We start from the raw sequence: 22,379 nt of genomic DNA on the forward strand, positions 1-22,379 counted from the left end.
CAATTAGGTGGGGGTGGCCATATTGCATTTTTCGGGAATCGCGGGTTGGAACCAGTGGGAACCGGAACCGGTCTACAGTCCGGTTCTGGTTCCACCATTTCTGGAACATGAACCGACGGTTCTAAGAACCGGTCAGAATCGATGATTTTTTCAGCCGATTAGAAATGAATGTCCAAAGCAGATTTTGTATTTTATGTCAAACGGCTAGAATCGACGGTTCCACCGGTTTGAACCGTCGGTTCCAGCAGCTTTTTTTCAAATAGTTTTGTGAAATCTCCAAATTATTCATCCTAAGAACTATAAACAGCTACATAATGGCTGTTTTAAGGATATTTGTAGAAAAATAATTTTTTGATTTATTATAAATACTCCTTTCTATTTACAATTATCTCTATTCTCTCTACTCTATGTTATCTATATTATCCTCTATTCTACGATCTCTTCAATTTTCATTTATAAATTATTGTCCAAACATTGCAAAATAATTTCTTCAAAGTCCAATCTCCAATTATTTGTCCAAATTATTGTCAATTAATTTCTTCAAATTTCAATCTCTAATTATTCTCTCTAATTTTTTTCATTTAATTTTTCAAGTTACATATTATTTTCCTATAATGGCAAGTAGAGGAAACTCAAGTTCCGCTAAGGGCAAGAGAAAGGTCGGAGAAATACAATATTCATCTATCCCTACAAACGATATCTTCAATTTCGCTCCCGACCAATATAATCTTGAGAGATATTCAAATGAAAAATTGGAAATTCCAACTCAAGAATCAAAATCTTGAGGGATAGACTTTTTGTTTAAAAAAATAAATTAAGTTCAAGCGTTTTTTTTTTTTTAATAAATTAAGTTCAAGCATGTTTTAATTTTTTAAGGGTATTTTTTTTTAGAAATTATTTCACAAATTTTTAAATTTAAATTTTGAAGAAAAAATGTTCTCTACTTTTTTATTTTACAATTATGCGATTCGCCGGAAAATTGATCGGAGAACCAGCCGGAACCGTCGGTTTTGGAACCATTAAGAAACCGAAACCAGAACTATAACCGTTTAGTTCCAGACCGTAACCGAAACTGTCAATTTCCAATTCGATCCCGGTTCCAAATTTTTGGAACTGAAACCGGCGGTTCTGGAACCATAGCCACCCCTACAATTAGGTACAAAAATAAGATTATTTACAAAAGAGGTAATGTTAATTTTAATGCTCGAATTTGACATTTTTTTTCTATTTTTGTGTATGAATGGAAAATTGTGACAATTGAGTATCCAAACTTATAATTTTTTTTCATTTTGGTGTCCCCTGATAAGATGGACTACTGAAAAATCTAATGAAACTTAATGGGACCCACAAACACCTACGTATCCGCTTATGTAACGCCCTGATTTTTCTGTGTCTAAAACAATAGTTTTACCGGTCTGTGAATAGTACCACCGGTCTGTGAATAGTACCATCAGCCCGGGAATAAGTATTATTTTGGTCCGGAAAAATTAGTATTTATGTTTTATATTTTATCTAACATTTTTGGAGCATGTATGCATGGTTTTTATGGGTAGAAAGTAAGTAAGGAATATTTTTGGAGAATTTAGATAATTAGTGAATAGTGAATTATGGTGTTATATTAAATTATTTTTATGGAGGAAATTTGAGGAATTATTTTTATGGAATAAATTAGAGAGTTTTGTGGAGATAAATAATATTTTGAAGGAATTTAATTGGAGAATATTTGGAGAAAAGACCAAAACACCCTCCAATTTGGAGAAAAGACCAAAATACCCTTTAGTTGCTTTATATGTCAACTCCTCAATTATTGAGCAACACTTTTTCTTTTCTTCTCCTCCATTTCCAACGCCAACTTCCTCTCTTCTTCTCTTCTTTGTTTTTTTTTTCACTTCTACTCACTAAATCCACCAAATTCACACCATTAAACTTGATTTAATTAATTAATCTTTGAGATTAAAGCTTGAGAAGTAATTTTTGGTGAATTCTTTCAAGAAATTTGGAGATTCTCTACTTGAGCCAAAGGTTGGAGAAACCTCTACCATGGAGTTAAGGCAAGTTAGGGCTTAGAAAGCTTTCATTTAAGCTTGCTAAAGCTTATTTTTAAGGTTAGTGTTCATAAACACACTTACCTTACTCGAATTTTTGACTTTGTGCCTTTATGCAATCATGTGTATATTTTGGGATTTTGTATGAAATGATTGATTTGTTGAATTTTGGTTGCAATAATATGCTCTTGGGTGATGTTTGATGAGTACTTATTATGTGGTAGACATTGCTACCTTGTACCTTTGTTGTTCATGTTCTTTTCATGGTTGAAGAAAACTGAAGTTGGGAAAAACGGGTTATTGAGTGAGATTAAGGACCATTTTTCGATCCTTTCTAGTTTCCATTTGTGTCTGAGTCCTTCATAAAAGTTGTAGGTCTCTCTCTTAGCTTTCCAACCCATCCTCTTGTGTCCAATTTGGAGATATATAGCTCAACTTATGGCTGAAACACCCAAACTGACTGTGTTATGACGGGTCACATGCATCATTGAATTGATTGCCCATTTTGACCACTATAATGGCAAGATTATGTTCTGAGTTCTTCATGAGAGTTGTTGCCCTGTGTCTTGAGACTTCTCTGGTTTTGGATTCAATTAATTTGAGTGTTTGGTTAAGGAGTAATTCAATAAACATTGGACTTGGTTCTACTGAATCAGGTCTGGACTGTTGGTCTGTGTTCTTAGCTTTTGTTTGCTACCTTGCAGATTGATCTGGGCTGTGATCCCTTCATAACATTTGTAGCATTTTGTCTTAGCTTTCTAATGAATCTAATTTCGTTCCATTTGGAGACCTATAACTCAAGTTATGTCTTAAAAACCCTGCAAAGGTCAAGGTTATTTTAATGCTGAAAATATCTTATGTCTTAAATCATAGGTTTATTTGGATAAGGGTATGTATGAAGCATGTGTGATGAAGTTCTCTTGATTATTTGTATATTTTAGGATTTATTTAACAAAACTAAGACAAGTTTGACTAGTGTTATTATGAATATGTTTAAATGGATATAAATGGGAAAAATTGTTGGAAATTTCGGGAAAGAGTGTGGAATTGGCTTAGATAATGCATGATGAGGGTTGAAATGAATACTTTGGTGCATAAGAGTTATGTTAGTATGCTTGATTGGAGAAGGAAATTTCTCCCCTTGGTTTTCATTAAGAGGTCAAACCACCTTAGGGTAATAATGCTTACTTAATTGTTTTATATATGTGAAATATGTATGAATATTTTGATAACTTTCATATGTTTAGAGTTTAAAAAAAAAATGGGTATTTAAGGTGTATGTGCTTTGAATTTTGAATAAGGAAAGTATGATTTTATATGATAAGAAATTTCTTATGATAAATTTTATTATGATTTTAAGAAAGTTTTAAAAGAAAAGGAATTTATGAGAAATTTCCTATATTAAGTAATTACGTACAAGTATGAAATTTTTATGAGTTAAGTTCTAAAGTAAGCTTACATTATGAATTTAAGAAGACTAAAGAATAAGACAAGTTTTATGAGAAGTGTTATGAATTAAGAATTAAAACAAGGATTTTGGGCTCTAATTACTTGGTGTGAATTTGATGCGTGATTTGAATTTATGTATGATGAGCATACTCGGCATCTAATGCCATTATGATAAGAAGCTATGATCATATGCTAGGCAAGTGGGTGTCTTATGTTAGGGCGGACGCGCTCTATATGTTATGAAAAGGTTGGCGACCTAAAGCCATTATGAATAAGTTATGAAAACCTATCTGCTTCTCTTTCTCCTAAGTGTATGCGAGCCCTTGGAAAATATTTTTAAGGCACTTGAATGAATGACAGTATATTATTTCAACAAACCTTAGTTTGGAAATTTATGATTATGTTATCAAATGAATTTTCAAAGCATAATATTTCGGTACATAGTTTTAAAAATAAATAGTATATGTATTGATATAATAAATGTTTAAGTAAAGGATTTATGGTATAAAAAAATTAAATTATTTATGTTATTAATTATAAGTTTATTTGATATTTCTTTTGCTATAAATGTAAATGTATGCTCTTTTGATGAAAATTTATGTTTTAAGTGTGTTGCCAGTGCAACATTGGTAAGTTTGTCATTTATGAGCACCACTGAGTTTTATACTCAGCGCGTTGATTTTTATCACGCGCAGGTTGAAGTCCGTGGTTGCTACTTGAAGATCAGAAGAGTAGCTTCAGACCAGAAGCGACTATTTTAGTAGTGGTAGAATTAGTTTGATGTACTTAAGAATCATTGCATGTATAATTATTACATTTTCAGATATTATGTTATTTGAATTATGACTTAAGCATGTAATGATAAATTATTTTGGTGTATATATTTGGAGATAAGCATGAGATTTTATTTAATGTTTGGATATAAAATATGTTTAAGATAGTTGGTATGATTAAGAACATAAGGACTTGATATATATATATAATGAATGCATTTAATTGATGATCATTAAAATGCTATTGAGGGTTTCTATAGTTATGAAGGTATAGAAGTGTTGTTGTATTGTTATGGTGATTACTGGAGTTTGCTGGGGGTTTAGAGTTTAAAATTGGGAGTGTTTTGTATTCACATGTTTGGCGAGCTCGGTTTTTAAAGGGAAACTCTTGCAGTTTTGCTGTAGGATTTTTCCTAAATTGTTTTCATAAGTTATATATATATATTTCAAAAACAAATTGAAAAAAATTACTCGCTAAACTTGTCGATACTTAATCACTTCTAATTCATAATCTGATTTTATGATTTATATGTTATGTTAGGACGGTGTCTCCAGCACCGAATGTGGCATCCGTCGTCGGGTCTCTTGGGGCTGGGCGGCGGGTGTTACAGCTAATGTGAACTGACTAATTTTATACGTAGGACGCCAACGTGGCAAAAGGGATGCCTACATGTCCCATTTGCCCTTATTTATTATCGCCCCAAACACAATTTTTTTCCAAATTCTAACGTAAATCGGGACTGAATGAAAGAAAGAGCGGCGCCTTCCCCCTTTCACAAACATCACTCTCTTCTCAAATTCTTCTTAAATTTTTAGCGTAATTTAAGAAAAAAAATCAATCAAATTGCTGAGAAAGGGAAAATAATATCACGTCGTTAGATTTAACATTGAGATTGCGCGGGATTGGAATGCTTCTCTTCAGCATTTCCGACAATGGGAACAAAAGTATTTCCCTAAATCTTTAACTTACAGCTTCTGTGTGTGGTTTAAACTTATAATTGAACATACTCTCCTTGCATTATTTGCGTTATTTGAAAAGGAAAACATGCTTTTTATGTCAAAGGAATAGTCGATAACTTTGATTGAAATTTCTATAAATAAATGATGTATTGCTCTTTCTTTTCTTTTGTTTTGAATGTGTAGTGATTACAGTTACATGCTTGAGATAAATTATGGTGGGATTTTCCTTAATGATGTGGCTGAGAGTGGTAAGGTATATGTGGGTGGTGATATAATGGACATTGTGGTAGATATAGATAACTTTTCAATGGAAGGCTTTAGAGATTGCATAAAAGGTGTAATGGGGAATAGGATAGTAGATAAAATATTCTTTAAACAACCACAATTGAATTTTTAGAAATATTTTTCTTTTTATTTTTCCACAATACCTTAATATAATTCGTGTAAATAATTAATATATTAATTGAATTTACGAGATGATGAAGAAAAAAATATTAAAATAATCAAACTTAAAATTTTTAATATAATACTTATTTATCCTATTCTAAAAGTTTAAGAAATTATTAATATAAGAAAAAAATATAGTTAAATTAATTTAACTAATGAGATCCCACAATCTAACTAGAAAAAGTTTGAATCCTCTCTTGTATTTCTTTTTTTTATTTAAAAAAAAAAAAAGGAAAACATAAATTCATCCTTGAAATGTAAATTTTTCAAATTTTTTCCCAACTTTTAGAATATAATTTGCTAATATTCGATGAAACACCGAACACTACAAATAATCAAGACAAGCCTTATGAAAAAGCTAGATGAAATGAATGGATCGGTTGAGCTTGCATAGAATTAAGGTCAAAGATTCTAGCCTGACCTCCTTGCTGACTCGGCCGATCCTGATTGCCTCGGTACACTTGCTAGCCAAGGATTTTTCTCATAAGAGAAATCATATTTAAGGATTAACAATAGATTATACTTAAATAAACATATCAATTCTTTCAAATAGAAGAGTAAAATACTACTATATAAACAACAGCTCACTTCCTCTCTATCTATTCAATAAACAACATTTTAAACATTCAACTGTAACATCTGTCTTGGTTAATGAACAATGACAAAAAATAAAAAAAAAAAAAATTCTCCTTTTTACCACTTACCTCACGTTCCATTATTAAGAGGGAGTTGGGAGGATGGAGATAAAAGTGGCATTAGGAGAAAATTACATAATTTTAATGCAAATAGCAGATTAACCATGACTTTTCTTCATCTCAGCTAATTCTCTTTTCCTTCAGGCATTATCCCAAACTGACGACCTCACTTCGGTCGCCTTCGGTATGGGAATAAGATATCATCTATGCTTTCTTTCACATAATTCCCCACTTTTTGCATGTTTCTCGCCACCCCTGATGCAACCAAGCTTGCATTCCTTGTATACCTGCAGCTTAGCATAACCCAAATATTTAATGTTATGTTCATCAACAAATATGTGCACATTGAATAATGATTTAAAGCATTTGCTTGCCTGCTCAGAAAATCATCTCCTGCAGAATGCCCTGGTTTATGTGTTCGAGGCTGAGGAAATTCTCTGCCATCTTAAAGAAAACAATGGATAAAAATTAAACGACATACAGAAATATAAGAGACATACCATTTGAAGACCAGAGAAGAATAAACACAATGTTAATGTCTATATACATAATTATATAACGTCTTAAAATGATGGAAAATCAAGCAAGGCAAGGGGGCAATGGTTTAACTTTAGGGCCCACAAACAAGATCATTTTAAGGCGGGGGAAAGAAAGATAGTAATAATAAGTTGTACCTTTTGCAGGAATACCTTATCCAATAGGTTGTAAATATTCTAATAAAAGTAATACGCCATGCCTAAGAAAATAGACATGCCTCAACAAAATCCTCGCCTCAAAAGGAAAAAAGGTTTGTATTGGCTATAAAAGTCACTGTAATAGGTAAAAATTATTTGGATTACTAAAATAACAAAGTAATGAGCAACCTATATGAGATAATATCTTGTCCTCAATCTTTTCCCCATATAGTACAATTTTAAAAGAGGCATTTACAGCAGCAAGTTCTGTTAAATTGCTAATAGTTAGAAGCAAAGCTACTCCACATCAATGATACATTAACCAAATCGAGAAGTTCAATTATGCTTTATTGACTAACAAAATATTTCTCAAATAGCAAAAATATTTCCATTTTGAATTAATCTCCTTTCAATCAATATAAAGGTTTATTCACTTGCTCCTGGAAGTAGCTATCGATAGCAATCACCTGATTCACTCTAAAACCTTTAACTTTCTAGTTCAGCAGATGAAAAGCCAGCCAAATGTTTCAAGTTTATTTTGAATGCTGGTTTATTTAGCAAATTATCAGCCAAATGGAATTAATTTTTATTCGACTTTCTTAACCATAGTCCAAAACAAGTTCAAGGCCATTATCCAGTTGCAACCTTGCTGAAGCAAGGCCCTAAGAAGAGACCCACGTAGTCCCAACTTTTGCAATGTTCTATTAACTGCCTTGTTTTTACAGCCCTCGAGTCCAGAAATTGGAGTCATGCTGGGATTTTGAGGCTTGCTGGAATATGCTTAAAAACTAATTTATCTGCTTCACTATCTAGTTCTAGGACACTATTTTTTTTTTTTTAAAGAGGGGGGGGGGGGGGGGGGGGGGGAGGGGGGGAGAAAGAATCTGCCAACTAATTGAGATATTTCATCTGGTTCAAAGTATTTCTAATGAAAGTGATTGGATCCTTGGATAAGATTCCAATGATGGTCGGAATATTATCCTTGCATGAATAATACGCAATGACAAGAAAGGCCCTCATCTCGAGATTGGAGGGGGGAGCCCCTCTAATTCTCATTCTCTTTCCATTGCATTACAAAGACATTAATGTACACACATTATGCATATGCACAAAATATATCAATCAACATTTATATTCATAATTATATTTATGTGGAACAGATTGTCCCTGCACATAGAACTACATGTTACAAAAGCACAGAAGCTCACACTGTCATTCAGCAAAAGCAGATGTGATAATCTACTGTACTGAGAAATATGTCTGACATGGATTTCACTGAAGTCAACATGCAATAAGATATAGCATAAACCATGGTGATTTCTTACCTTCTTTACTATGAACATGAGCCGGAGCAGATGCACTATCAGCATTAGCAACTCCTTCCACTATCAACTGCAAAAACTCAAAACTGTTCAGATTGCAACCTTTTTGTTCTTAAGAAACTAGGACAAAAACAGAACAAAAAGTATTACATCATGCCCAGAGCAGATAGCCAATTTGACACAGCCAGATTGAATTTAAAATGCATCATCAAAATGATTCACAAACTCTATTCAGTAGCATGACCCATTTTGGAACAACACAATCATATAAACATGCAGCCTCATAGATGCAGTTAATTGTTTAAACAGCCAAACCTAATCAATCCCCACCTGTCTCCAACCACAGGCCAATTACAGATAAAACAGGAATAACAAAATGATAAAAAAAAACATAAAAGCCTATAAATGAAAATGTGGTATAAGAAAAATATTTTGCTCATTGAACAACTCACAAACAGACTAAAAAAATTCGATTCTATTTGTTTGCAAACACAGATAAACAAGTTTGAACAAAAACTTGAGTTTGTTTAACAACACACAACAGGAGCATCCGACTTGAATACATTCATGGAAAGGCTAGTTTATGTTTGTTAGATACTCAACTCTAACTCAATGAATAATCACTATCTCATCAAAATTGGTCTTTTTTAGCAATAAGTGAAATAGAAGGTCGTCTTTACATCATACTATGTCATGAAACTTTTCACAATAATGTCATGAATCAAAAGGAACTATTATGGTAGATACTTATTATAAATACAAGTATATGAAGCAGGAAAAAAAAAAAGGTTGCATAGATGTGACACTCTGTACTACATATTGACCATAAATAAAATAAAAAGAGCACTGTTAGCAGTGTAAGTTGGATTGGAATATTGCAATCCAAATCGAAATTTCAAACCAAATGTTAATTTGGAATATGGAATTTAAAATGGAATGCAGTTTTTAAAATATTGATATATGGAATATGGAATGGAAACTAAAAATAAAATTCTATATTCGAATCCATATACGAATTTTTATTTTATTATTCTTTAATTTATAATTATATATTTTAAAATAAATATTAAATTAAAGATTAGAATAAAATATCTTAATTCTTCATATTTTTAAGAAAACTTCTATTTAATTCTAAAACTACGTAGATTAATAGAATATTTTAACCCTAACCCTAATTAGTAATTAATATATACTATGTGCTTGAATACTCATATATACTTTCTTGGGTTGAAAATTATGATTCTAAGTTATAATGTCTTACTTTTTATTAGATTATATTGGTTTGAAATATTTTAATATACTTAGACTCATAATGTATATATTTTTTTTTTGTATGTGGATTTAGTACTTTTTAAAGATCTTGGTGACTACATATATTGATACATGCTAATATGAATGGTATTATCTTTTGTTGATTTTATAATATTACTAGTCTTTTATATGACGTGCATTGGACATTGACTATACTCGTTATATACTCATTTTTTTATCTATATAATATTAAAGCATAAATTTTGCTTACATAAAATAAATACAAATGGTTAATTTGTATTACATTTTGCCGTACAAACTATCTACAATGCTATTTCTTATATACTTAATTCTATTTTTATGTAATGAAATGGTATCAGAATAATGTTCAATGCAATCCTTAGACTTAATTCTTTAGTCCCTAATTCCAAAAAATATTTGGAATTGAATGGAATGCGATTTCAAATTCCAAAATATTTTGAAACGGAATTGGAATGAGGGTCATTCCATTCCATACCGTTCAAATTACACCCTTAAGCACTGCCTCTTCTTTGAAACAAGGAACCAATCCTTCATTATTCCAGACTGATGCCATATGACTTTGGGCAAACTCACTCATACAATTGTCTACTAGAGATATATATTAAAAGAAAAGGCCACTTTTGCATTCATTTAATGTCCAAAACTATAAACAAAATTATCTAAAAATGGTTTTTCTTTCCCTAGGGTTTAGGTTATTTTACAGCACTAAGCCCGACCTTTTAGATCAAAGAAGCTTAACAATAAAGTTTTAGTTTAGTTTAAACTTAAGCTCAAGTAATATTACATGGACAAAACTTTACTCAGCTCAGCTTGATTTACACTCCTAGGTGACAAGTGGCTGCATTCTGTCCATTGAACCAAGCAATGGAAGTCAAAAGCAAAATCCATGACATAATTAAAATGATAGAAGCTCAAAAGAAAACAAAAGTGCATCTGCATGCACACACACAAACACAGAGAAAGAGAGACCTCAAGGCCCGAACATGCTGGCTTTGTCAGTAGCTTATCTGTAGAGTGGTCATTAGTGACATAGATAGAGTACCCAGCACAACCATAATACATATCCGTAAGAATCCCGCCCTTTTTAGAAGCTTCAGCCTTAGATACTCCAACAAGGTTACTGGGAACTGATCATCAAAACAAGTATTAGGATGGACACAAAGGATAATTCTAATGTTCACAAACAAGATGAAAGAATTTGATTACCAAAGCTAACAAGGTATCAAATGAGAGCACCTTTTCTTACACTCAAAAGGCAAAAGAAGCGATTGAAAAGCATTGCACCATATTGCCACAAGCATACAATACATTTTCAATCATATGTACGACGGACCTAGTGCGACTGATATTGAATTAACATTTTTTGTACAGTTAGTTAGCATGTCATCAAAATCAATTCCACTGGCATCTTCTTGAACAGAAAGTGCTTATGTGGCACCGATGATACAATGAAGATATTTTGGTAGACTTCAGACCAACATCCGAACAACTATGAAGACTAATTAATAAGATTTAAGCATGGAGCGGGAATAGTGTGGTAAGATCACAAGATCAATGAGGGATCTAATGAGACAAGAATCCTTTTATCTATCGTAGGTCCTTGATTTACCTATTTTGATCCAAAGAAAGAAACAGAATAAGACCTGGTTTAAAGAAGAGCTTTTGGCCCTCATTCTGCCAAAAACTGAATATCCTTTTTATTTACAGTAACCTAATACAATAACAGAAATGCCACAAAAACTAAACCAAATACATTACTCAAACTTGAAACAGCCACTAACAAACTAACTATTATACACACAACACACTCATGGACCCTACAACTAAATAAAAAACGACCTTAAGTTACAAGCACTTCATGTGCTTGTATGGCCATGCACAGGAAACTTGTTCAAGGATAAAATCTTGGAAACAGAAACGGAAACCCATTATTTGATCAAATTAACTAAGGTTTGGTATTGGTTGCATCAGCATGGCATTCTTCAAACTATTTCCTTGTTCCATATACCTTCAATCACAAAAAGCTTTCAACAAGGTTTCCACAGGAGAGACACTCATTGCAATAGGAACATGAGCTATTTCCTGATCATTATTGTAATTCTACAAGGAATAACCTCGAATAACAGGACCTTGGACAACTTCCATATTCTTAAGGCCACGAATGGTAGCCCTTTGCACTACCTGTTTCTTGCAGGATCACCAAAGAAGTCTTTTTAATGACTGGCACCAACGATTCATCAAACATCCATAAGTTTAGATCCAATCCAAATGAAAATTCCTATCACACTTGAAACAACAGGTGCAATCCCACTAAAGAGTATCAGAATCAACCTTGTTCCTCTATTCTAGTCCTTTCAAAATTTTTCTGTCCAACAAATCCAACTCGTTATGTCCTCATCGTCATTATAAGTTGGGAAGATGGTTCAAATCATAGAAGTCAGTCATCTTGGGTTATAGCAGAAGAAAATGCAACTTTGGTGCTTGACTAGAGTACAAAGCCGAGGCTGTGAAAATGTCCTGCAATTGCATAGGTATACATTTTCTTTGAATCGCATAGATGAATTGAGAAAAGTCACATCATTCTCTAAGGCGCTCCAACACATTATCATACTTCATACATGTCTGCTTCCTCATGCCCATAACTATCTCCGTGAAAATCAAGTTCCCATTTGCATACAAGGCACTAGAAGAAGAAAATTCATGACCACCATGTTTCAGAACAACAAATAATTCCTATAAGCGACTCACCGCTCCTATGAATTGCAAGCATTTCAACTTCTAAAAAAAAAAATTAACGAACAACCAAATAAAAACCTTATCACCAAAAAAAAAAATTTTTTTTTTTTGGTAATAAAGATCAAAACATACAGCATATAGAAACAAAAAGAGATCCACGTCAAAGGTTCTTCCTTTTTCCTAAATCAAATTAACGAATTCCTAATCCAAGATAAACGCATTAAACTTTCCACGGAAGACTAACCATTTAAACTAGGAAATGAATAACAGTTTCCCTAAAGTTGCAAACTTTGCCGCAATTTTAACACGAGAATCGCATCAAGCAGCCAATCAAGGCACCGGATAATACAAATAGGAACAAGTTAGAAATCAAATCAAGCAAATCACAACCGAAGATTTCGTTTATTCTATCATCCCAATAACCAAGGGGAAAATACGAGAGAGAAAGAGACCTTGTTGAAGAGTACGAGGGATGCCGATGCAACGAGGATTGATGCCATTGGATTTAAGAGAGGAAGAGTGATAGAGATATCCTATGCATGATTTTCCTTTGGGAGCAACTCCGCCTCTAGCTTCGCTTTGATTTTGATTTTTTCTAGCTTTCTCGCCTTCCCCTTGGCCTCCTCCTCCTCCTCCGCCTACTTCTTTACTCCTATCCATGTATGTTCGTTTTACTTTCCCTCCGTCTATTACTTTAGTTTGTATTGGAAAGGGCAAAAGAAGGACTGCTTTATCGGGCAAGACGACGTCGCTTAAGTCTTATAGAGAGACATCGGAGACCTGCTGTCCCCAAGCGTTAACACCTTGTTTGTTTTACAGGATAGCGCACAATAAAAATGGAATTCAATTGCTTAAATAAAAGTCCCCAAATATAACTGTTTAATAATTTGACCAAATTATAATTTATTTTAAAATCAAAAATAATTGAGTGTAACATTGGAAAGCCATTTTATCTATTTATAATATATAAATATGGGAATTGGGAGAATAATAGAATTTCCGATAGCGACCTTGATAAAATTTAGGATATCATAAAATAATCTTATTTATAGCCAATTAAAAAATTATATTTTATTAGTTGATTGGATATATTTATAAAAATTATTTTTTAAGTCAATCATGTGTTGACTGATTATATTCTCGATCACAAATGTTTTCATTAATTTGGGGAGTCTAGGGGAGAGTTATTCCATGTTGTGTAGCTCATAGTGTTATTTCGGCAGTCAAATCTCCCAATGACTGAAAAATAATATATATTTTTTTAAATAAATATGGTAGATAATTAAGCATTCCAAAATTTTAAATTTTATATTTATTAAATTTATTTTTTAATAAATATATTAAAATACCCGAATTTTTATTTTCGAAACTTTCGAATTTTTATTTAAATCAAAAATCAAAAATTTTGATCGTGTAGGCTGCAAATATAAATACAGTCTCAAATCGAGACTAAGTCTGCGAGTTGGGCCCAAGCCCAAAATATATTATTGAAACTTTCGATTTGAGAACACCTAAAATTTTTGAGAAATAATACAAAACTCCAGCAATTTAACATATTATGAATATATATAAATTGATTATCCTAAAATCAAATATTGTTACAATTAATATTTTTTATTATTATTGGGTAAATGGAGAAAAAGTTACGGAATCTAACTAAAATAATCAAAATAAATTGAACCGGACCCAAAAATCAAATTGATTTTTCGAAAACCATGCGAATAATCTGAAAACCAAATGAAAAACCTACAAACCGAGCAAAAATCAAGCCAAATCATTAAATTAGACCAAATCGATTCGAATCGAATCGAAATGGTCAAGAAGCTCCAAGATTTTTTTTTCTTTCTTTCTTTTTCTTTTTCTCTTTCTTTTTTTTCTTTTCTTTTCTTTCTTCTTCTCCTTCCTTGCGCCAGCGCCAGCACGCGACCCCCCCCCCCTCACCTCCTCTCGTTTTCCGACCACCTGAGCTCCTCGTCGTCGTCTCCTCACCACAGCGTTGATCTCGTCTCTCTCTGTTCGTCTCTGGTGTGAGTGGCTGGGCAGGAGGAGTCGCGATCGGAATCGCGTCGAGCTTTCCTGTTCCACGACTTTCTGGCGACGCCGGCTCCTCTCGCATCACGGAGAAACGCGGTCTCTCCTTCGTTCTTCCCTTCGTCTCCGGCGGCTGTTGCAGCGCAGGTGAGATGCGGTTCTCCTCCTTTGGATTGACGGCAATGGTGACAGTGGCTGTCGATGCCCGTTCCGGCTAGACCAGCCACGGGCTCAACAAACGGACGACAAAATCAAGCTCCCTACGACAGTTCGAGTCTAAGGGTGTGTGGATCGCAAAATTTTGGGTAAGAACGATTTTTCCGGCTACCGTGCACGGCTGACGGCGGCCGGCGGACCGGTGACCGGCCGGCGAGCCTCCGGTGAGGCTCCGAGGGACAGAATTTTCCTCTCTTCGCGAGGATTGTGCAATCGTCGCCCAAATTTCAATCGGTACTCTCTGAGACTCAATTCTCAATTTTTGTATAAATTCTGAATTAATTAATTAATGAATTTAATTGAGTAATTAAGTAAGTTAAATTGAATAATAAGAAATTAGGTTATTGGAATAGCTTAAATATATATAAAACACTTATAGTCTTTTGTAAATAAATTAGATCGATTAGTATCCGTTTGGTTAGTATGCGTTAATAGCAATGCCGAATATGATTAATATGATTAGTTAATTGGTTTAGGATTTTAGAATAACGTAATTGCAAATTAGTTTAGAACATTGTCAAATAAATTACATGAAGTATAATTATAATTTATAATTAGGAGGTTTGATATTGAGATAAGAAGTCCTAGCTAATATTTATGTAAGCTAATTTAGGAATTTTAATAAATATCGTTAGGAGGTTAATATAAATTGTTAATTAATTGATTTGGAATTATTAAGTGAATAGACGTGAGTGCGATGGATGGGGTGGTGAATTGATTGCCCGATGGATGCGCCGTGTGAATTGATTGATCGAATAATTGATAAATAAGGTTATGGCGGACGGAATGAATTGATTTGAATTGCCCGACGGATGGACTTTGATATTATATTGTTGAATTGTGGTTTAGTCAAATTTTAGAGGAGTTGCTGCCGAAATTTCGATAGACCTTATGTAACGTCCCATTTTTCTATTGAATCGAGTCGTTGCTTAGAGTCGAGTCAGGCTGCTCCAAAACCCGATTCGAGCCATTAGAGTCTAGAGTGGGCTAGAATGAAATAAGGAGAAGAAGTGGACTTACTTGAAGGAAACAAAAAGATCAAAGTATAAGGATTAGGACTTGCTTGCACTAAAATATAAAGTTGAGGTACTAAGTTGTACCATTTTGACACTTGAGGTACCATTTGGTAATTTTCACATAAAAATCCATGATATTTTGGAGATGTACCCGTGAGTTCCATTCATTTTCATTTCTTCATCCTTATCTTCATCTTCTTCCTCTACTTTCCTCTTACACTTTCCTTTCTCCATCACTTTTAATGGTAGTGAAGATTTTAATGGGATTCAAGCATTAATTCAACTTCTATTCTATCCAAGTAAGTAAACCTTCTTGAATTTCATACTTGAATCATTTGGTGATATTTTTAGATGATTCATAAGAATTCTTATGTATAGGAGAAGTGAGCTCAAAGGTAAAAGGAAGCTAAAAAGAAGAGTTCAAGCTTTTTGGAGTGAAGGTGTGCTATCTCTTTTCGTTTAATTAATTTCCTTGCATGAGAATTTGTGTGGTGTGTTGATAATGAGAAAGTATGTTGTTTCATGTTGAGTAAGATGACTGAAAATGGTGAAAAAGCATGAGATGAAATGAATAAATGAAGTAGATATTGAGTTTTTGCTGAAACAAGTTTTGCTGGAAAAGTTACCAGTAACTTCACCTTGATTTTTACCCCATTTAACGATGGAATAGGAAGTGTCATAGAAGAGTTATTTGTTCCTCTATGTGTTAGCTTTACATGGGTTTTTGAATCACCCAAATCGGAGTTGTAAATTGAGAGATATGACCAAAAGAGTACAGACTGCGCAGGCTGGAAAACACGTCGCGCGCTCGCGAATTTCATTTGCGCGCTCGCGACTTGGCCTGTAAACTCACTGACTCTCTTTTGGTGCTTTGCGCGCTCGCGACTTTCATTTGCGCGCTCGCGACTTATGTTTTTATGCTCTTTTGACTTCATTTTCAATGCAATTGTATTCCTTTGCTCAACTTATATGCCTCCAATCATTTTAAAACAAAAAGACAACATTAGAACATGCATCAAAACAACATGCAAGCATGCAAATGATGTGAAATGAGGTAAACACAACTTGTAATTGTATTCTATGCAATTGTGAAATGATGTGAAATGGTGTATGAAGTTATGAATTCTATGCAATTGTATTCCTTTTCTCAACTTGTATGTCTTCAACCATTTTAAAGCAAAAAGACAACATGAACACATGTATAAACACAAAATGCAAGCATGCAAATGGTGTGAAACTAACATGACACAAGTTGCCCGCTTGGCGAGGCTATCAGCATACAGGTAAGCAGTAAATTTTATGAAATGATGAAGCAGTTAATTTTTATGACACAAGCATGTGAAAATAACATGACACAAGCATGCAAATTATGACACAGTTACTATGCTTTTGTTTTATCTATTGTCATTCCATTAATATGCTCCATTGAGGTTAGGTAGAAACCACGTAGATAAGGCTATGTCACGACATAGAATAGCAGATCTACGCCCCATACAGTTTGGTACTCCGGCTACAGGCCGTTGAGTGGATATGATTATATAGGCCATAGCAGCCAAGCATACAGTTTCATCCAGTTTCATACAGTTTTTCTTATCACTTCGGTTTCACTATAACCTTATGGAGCCATACAGATATCTTGACATAACATTGCATGAATCATACAGTATACTAAACAGCAAGAAAGATTATCAAGGTAAAATGAAAGTATCATGATATGTGTGCTTACATTCCATATGTGAGTACATGTTTATTTCTACATATGTATGTGCTTATATGTTTCTTTATTCATTGTGATATTCACTGAGTTTAATCAAAGTTGCAGAATTCATACAGCATAAAGAACATCAGGTAAGATCATGAAAGTATAATGCTATATATGCTTACAAGTTTATTTATTGAATCTTTAAGGAGCCATACAGTCATGAGATGTTATTAATCATAACTTATATGATGTGACTAAAAGTGCATAAGTCATACAGCATAATGAATAGCAAGTAAGACAATGACCATATACTGTTATGTATTCTTACATGTTTATTGATCTCATCCATACAACACAATGAACAGCAGGTAAGATCATGCTAGTATCATAATGTGTGATTACAGGTTCATGTAAAGGAGTTATGAGATAATTAGAACTAAATTATTGATGTTTATGAATTAGAAGTTTATTCGTTGCTATAAAGAGACATTTATGTTGAAATTTACTGATTCTACGATGATTAATGCTTTATGAAATTTGTATTTTAAGTTAGTTGCCATCACACTTTATTAAGTATGTGAATTATGAGCACCACTGAGTTTTATACTCAGCGCGTCGATTTTTATCACGCTTAGGTTGAAGATCGTGGTTGCTACTTGAAGACTTGAGGAGTACTTTCAAAGCAGAAGTGACTAATTTGGTCATAGTAGATTGAGAGTTGTATAATTAAGAATTTTGGCATGTATTAAGATTTATGGCATGTATAATTATTACATTTGTTAGAGCTTATGTGATTGGAAATATAATGGAAGCATGTAATTATTGTGGTGTAAGTATTTGGAGGAAATGATTGAATATGAAATATGTTACTATAGTTGGTATGATTAGGTCATGAAGACTTGATATAGATCATGAATGCACTTAATTGCTGGATATTAAATGCTATTGAGGATTTATACAGTTATGACTATATATATAAAGTGTTGTTGTGTTATGATGATTAGTTGGAGATATTGGAAGTTTGGAGTTTAATTGGGAGTGTTTTATATTCATAATTAGCATACAGGATGATATCAGCATGACAGGATATAAGTTCAACCAGATTGTAGCGTCTCGGCTCGGTTCATTCGGGTTAACGGGTGGACCGGGAAGGGATGTTACAACTTAGATTAATTTTAATTAATAACATAATAAATAAGCTTATTTAGATAAATTCTATAATTTGATACATAATAAATAAAGTGTTCTAATTATTTATTTATTATCATTATTAATCATTTAATTATTTCATTATTTATTTATTTAATTTCATTATTATTGTTTATTATTATTATTTATTTTATTATTGTTGTCTATTGTTAATATTACTTATTTATTTATTTGCATTTGATTTTGGATGTCTAAATTGTGCGTTGCATTACGATGTTTAATTGATTAACATGCTTGCATTTAATTTCAATACTTGATTAATTGTGTTGTGATAATGTGATGCCTTATATGTGTAGAGTTGGGATGAAGTGGGTCACCATGGGTTTGTGAGGACGGTCCACTAGACCGTTGGCCGTATGGGAGATCGACACCCCGTGTGCACCTGATGATATGATATGGATGATATGGAAAACCACAGATGACCTCCTGATGGTATGGAAAAGAAAAGAGAGAATGGAAAAACAATGAGAGGGCTGGTCAAGTGAGGATTAGACCGGTCGGCCACGTATGGGGATCGGCTCCCTGGTGTACACGTTATGAGAGGATGGGCCATGTGGGAGGACGGCTCATCGGGGGTTTCGGTAACGACACAGACCAATTTCCACGTGATGTGATTATATGAAGATGTTAATGATTGTGAGTGCTGGTGATATGCCATTTGTGTGACTGACTGTGTGAGCATATAACTAGTCAGATGACTAGATTGATATATTTACACATTTGTGTGAATGCGTGTGTTATGCAATAATTATTACTCCTTAGAAAATTCACATGTCTTGTTTGACTTTTCAAGAAGTAATTTTCTCTTTAATTTGATTTAAGCTCGGTTTCTTTGTCGCAGTGCTGGAAAGAAATTTTACTAAATCATTATTTGCTATGTAACTATGTGTTTAAGAATCCATGTATACTTATCAGTTTAGTGACTCCGCAGTTGTAGAACTTACATATATTTAGTCGTGTATTAATATAGATACAATAATTCTGAGAGCCCATATTATAAATGTGATGTACTGTAAATTGGGCCCGAACTGTGGAATGTTGTAGATGATAAATTTGGGCCGAGGTATAAAATATTTATGAGATTTATTTTGCATAGTAATATGGGCTAAATTTTTGAAATTTATATTGAAAAAGTGGAATTTTAGTGATTTAGGCTTATTACGGGCCTCGGGTCCTTAAGCTTACTTGGGACCTAGTGCCGGTCCGGCCCATGGTTTCGGGTCGTGACATATATATAATAATGAGATATTTAAAATTTTTTATATTTTATTTATTAAATATTTAATTCTATTTTGATTATAATTTAAAAATATTTTATTTAGGACATAGATACAGAAAGAAAGAAAATATATTCTTTTTATAAATTTCTCCTTTTCTTTTTCTTTATATTTGTATGATTTGATTGGATATATTTTTTTAAAAAATAAAATTTCAAATAAAATATATAAAATAGTTTATTTAGGAGACAGATAAAAAGGAAAAAAAAAGTATATTATTTTTATTCATATTTTTTCTCTATGTTTGTAAGATTTAATTGAATATATATTTAAAAAAAAAGTAGATTTTCAAATAAAATTTACATAATTAAATTTAGGATGACAAACAGTTGAAAATTTTAATTTAAAAAATATATATCACATTTTATTGATATATTTATATATCTATATACATTGAAACACTTTTTTGTTAAGTGAGCTTTGAAAGAGTTTTATTATTAATAATAATTTTTTATTTTCTTTTTTGTTATTGAATAATTTGTAACTGCTATCATTTTAATTTAGTAAGAGATTTATATCTCTATTTCAATAAATAGATGGCCTATTGGTGATTAAGCATTTTAATTTTCTTGATATTTTTTTTTTCTTATATCCTAAAACTGTTTGATTTTAAAAAAATAGTATTAAGGAAACTAAAAAAATAAAAATAAAACTATATATTTTTATTTAAGTCACTTTTAGGATTTCAAAAATTTGTGTATGTGCATATATTCCTTTCGCTGATGCACTTGGTAAGTAATACAATCAGTTAGCTAAAGTAATTTCCATTATCAATTCAAATCATCTTCTCATTTTTTTTCTTTTATCTAGCATTAAAAATAATTTATTATTATTTTTCATTATAATTGTATATATATATTGATTTGGGGTTAAGGGCAAAGAGTTAGAAATTGAGTAATGATTTGATTTTTTTTTTTTTTGGACACCTATTAGGATTTTTAAAATCTGCATTTATAAATTAGAGACTAAAGGATTAGGTTTAGTGTAACACTCACCGCCCAATCTCGGGAGACCCGACAATGGAATCCACATTCGGTGCCGGAGGCACCGTCCTTACTGATATAAAGATCATATAATCATATTATGAATTAGAAGTGATTTAATATTCACAAATTTAACAAATGATATTTTGTTATTAAAATGTATATTTATTTTATGAAAAACAATTTGGCAAATTCCTACATAAAAACTGCAAGAGTTTCCCTTAAAAACTTGGTTCACCAAACGTGTAAATACCAAAACACTTCCAAATTCAACTTTAAACTCTCATTACTCCAAATAATCAATACAACACAATTACACTTCTATAACTTCTTAACTTTATGCATCCTCACTAGCATTTTAATATTCATCAATTAAATGCATTCATTAAATATATATCAAATCCTAATGATCTAATTATGCCAACTATCTTAAAAATATTTAATATCAAATCATAAAATATGTCTCATACTTATCTCCAAACATATACACCAAAATATTTTGTAATAACATCTTAAGTTATAACTCAGTAACATAATCTCCAAAAAATGTATAATTATACATGTCATAATTCTTAGTTACATAAACACTAAATCAACTACGAAAATAATCTCTTCTGCTCTTAGGCTACACTTCCATTTTCAAGCAGCAAACACAGTCTCTAATCTGCGCGTGATAAAATCAATACCCTAGAGTATAAAACTCAGTGGTACTCATAAATCACAAACATATCAATGTTGTGATGACAACATACTTAAAACACAAATTTCATAAAATTATTTATAATCATAAAATCATTAATTTTCAGCATGCATTAACATTTATAGCATAAGAAATATAAAATAAACTTAAAATTAATAACATAATTAATTTAGTTCTTTTACACCATAAATCATTTACTTAAACATTTATTCTAACTAAAATTTACTAAAATAATGCAATCTCATTAATTTAATTTCCTAAAAAAAAATATTTTACAGGGCTCACATACACTTAAGAGAAAAAGAAGCAGATAAGTTTTCCTAGCTTATTCATAATGGCTTTATGTGCCAACTTATCATAACATATAGAGTGCGTCCGCCCTAACATAAGACACTCACATGCCTAGCATATGATCATAGCTTCTTATCATAATGACATCAAATGCCGAGCATGCTCATCTTACATAAAAAAATCAAATCATGCAACAAAGTTACACCAAGTATATTAGAGCCCAAAATCCTTGTTTTATTTCTTAGTTCATGACACTTCTTATGAAATTTATTTTTCTTTAGTCTTCTTAAAATTATAATGTAAGCTTAATTTAGAATTTAAGTAATTCATAAAAATTTTCATACTCAAACATAATTACTTAACATAGGAAAGTTTCCAGCATTAAAGTAACCTTGATCTTTGCTATATTTTTAAAACATGACTTGAGTTATAGGTCTCCAAATTGAGTAAAGTTAAATTCATTAGAAACATAAGACAAAATGCTACAAGTGTTATGAAAGGACAACAACCCAGATCAATCTTTAAGATGGTAAACAAAAGCTAGGAACACAAACCAACAG

At 32.2% G+C, this 22,379-nt stretch overlaps 1 protein-coding gene across 1 annotated transcript; it reads right to left on the reverse strand.

The window, feature by feature from the left end:
• Window positions 1-6,489: 6,489 nt before the first annotated feature.
• Window positions 6,490-13,093, reverse strand: LOC105628583 (altered inheritance of mitochondria protein). Its single transcript, XM_012210034.4, has 5 exons — window positions 12,847-13,093; window positions 10,628-10,785; window positions 8,369-8,435; window positions 6,744-6,813; window positions 6,490-6,656 (listed from the first exon to the last, which is right to left on the reverse strand). Exons 1-5 carry the CDS (start codon window positions 13,052-13,054, stop codon window positions 6,536-6,538), a joined length of 624 nt encoding a protein of 207 aa, XP_012065424.1. The 5' UTR covers window positions 13,055-13,093; the 3' UTR covers window positions 6,490-6,535.
• Between the last annotated feature and the right edge of the window lie 9,286 nt (window positions 13,094-22,379).

This window comes from Jatropha curcas, chromosome 4, assembly GCF_041381405.1.
Source record: "Jatropha curcas cultivar XTBG-Jc1 chromosome 4, XTBG_Jcur_1.0, whole genome shotgun sequence".
Classification (NCBI taxonomy): domain Eukaryota; kingdom Viridiplantae; phylum Streptophyta; class Magnoliopsida; order Malpighiales; family Euphorbiaceae; genus Jatropha; species Jatropha curcas.

Bases quoted from the DNA above. Each gene is read 5' to 3' on its own strand.
- LOC105628583 (XM_012210034.4), bottom strand. From the start codon at position 13,054: ATGGATAGGAGTAAAGAAGTAGGCGGAGGAGGAGGAGGAGGCCAAGGG. The intron at 10,786-12,846 runs GTCTCTTTCTCT...TTTGATGATCAG, and splicing joins CCCTCGTACTCTTCAACAAG to TTCCCAGTAACCTTGTTGGA. The intron at 6,657-6,743 runs GCAAGCAAATGC...GCTAAGCTGCAG, and splicing joins GGAGATGATTTTCTGAGCAG to GTATACAAGGAATGCAAGCT.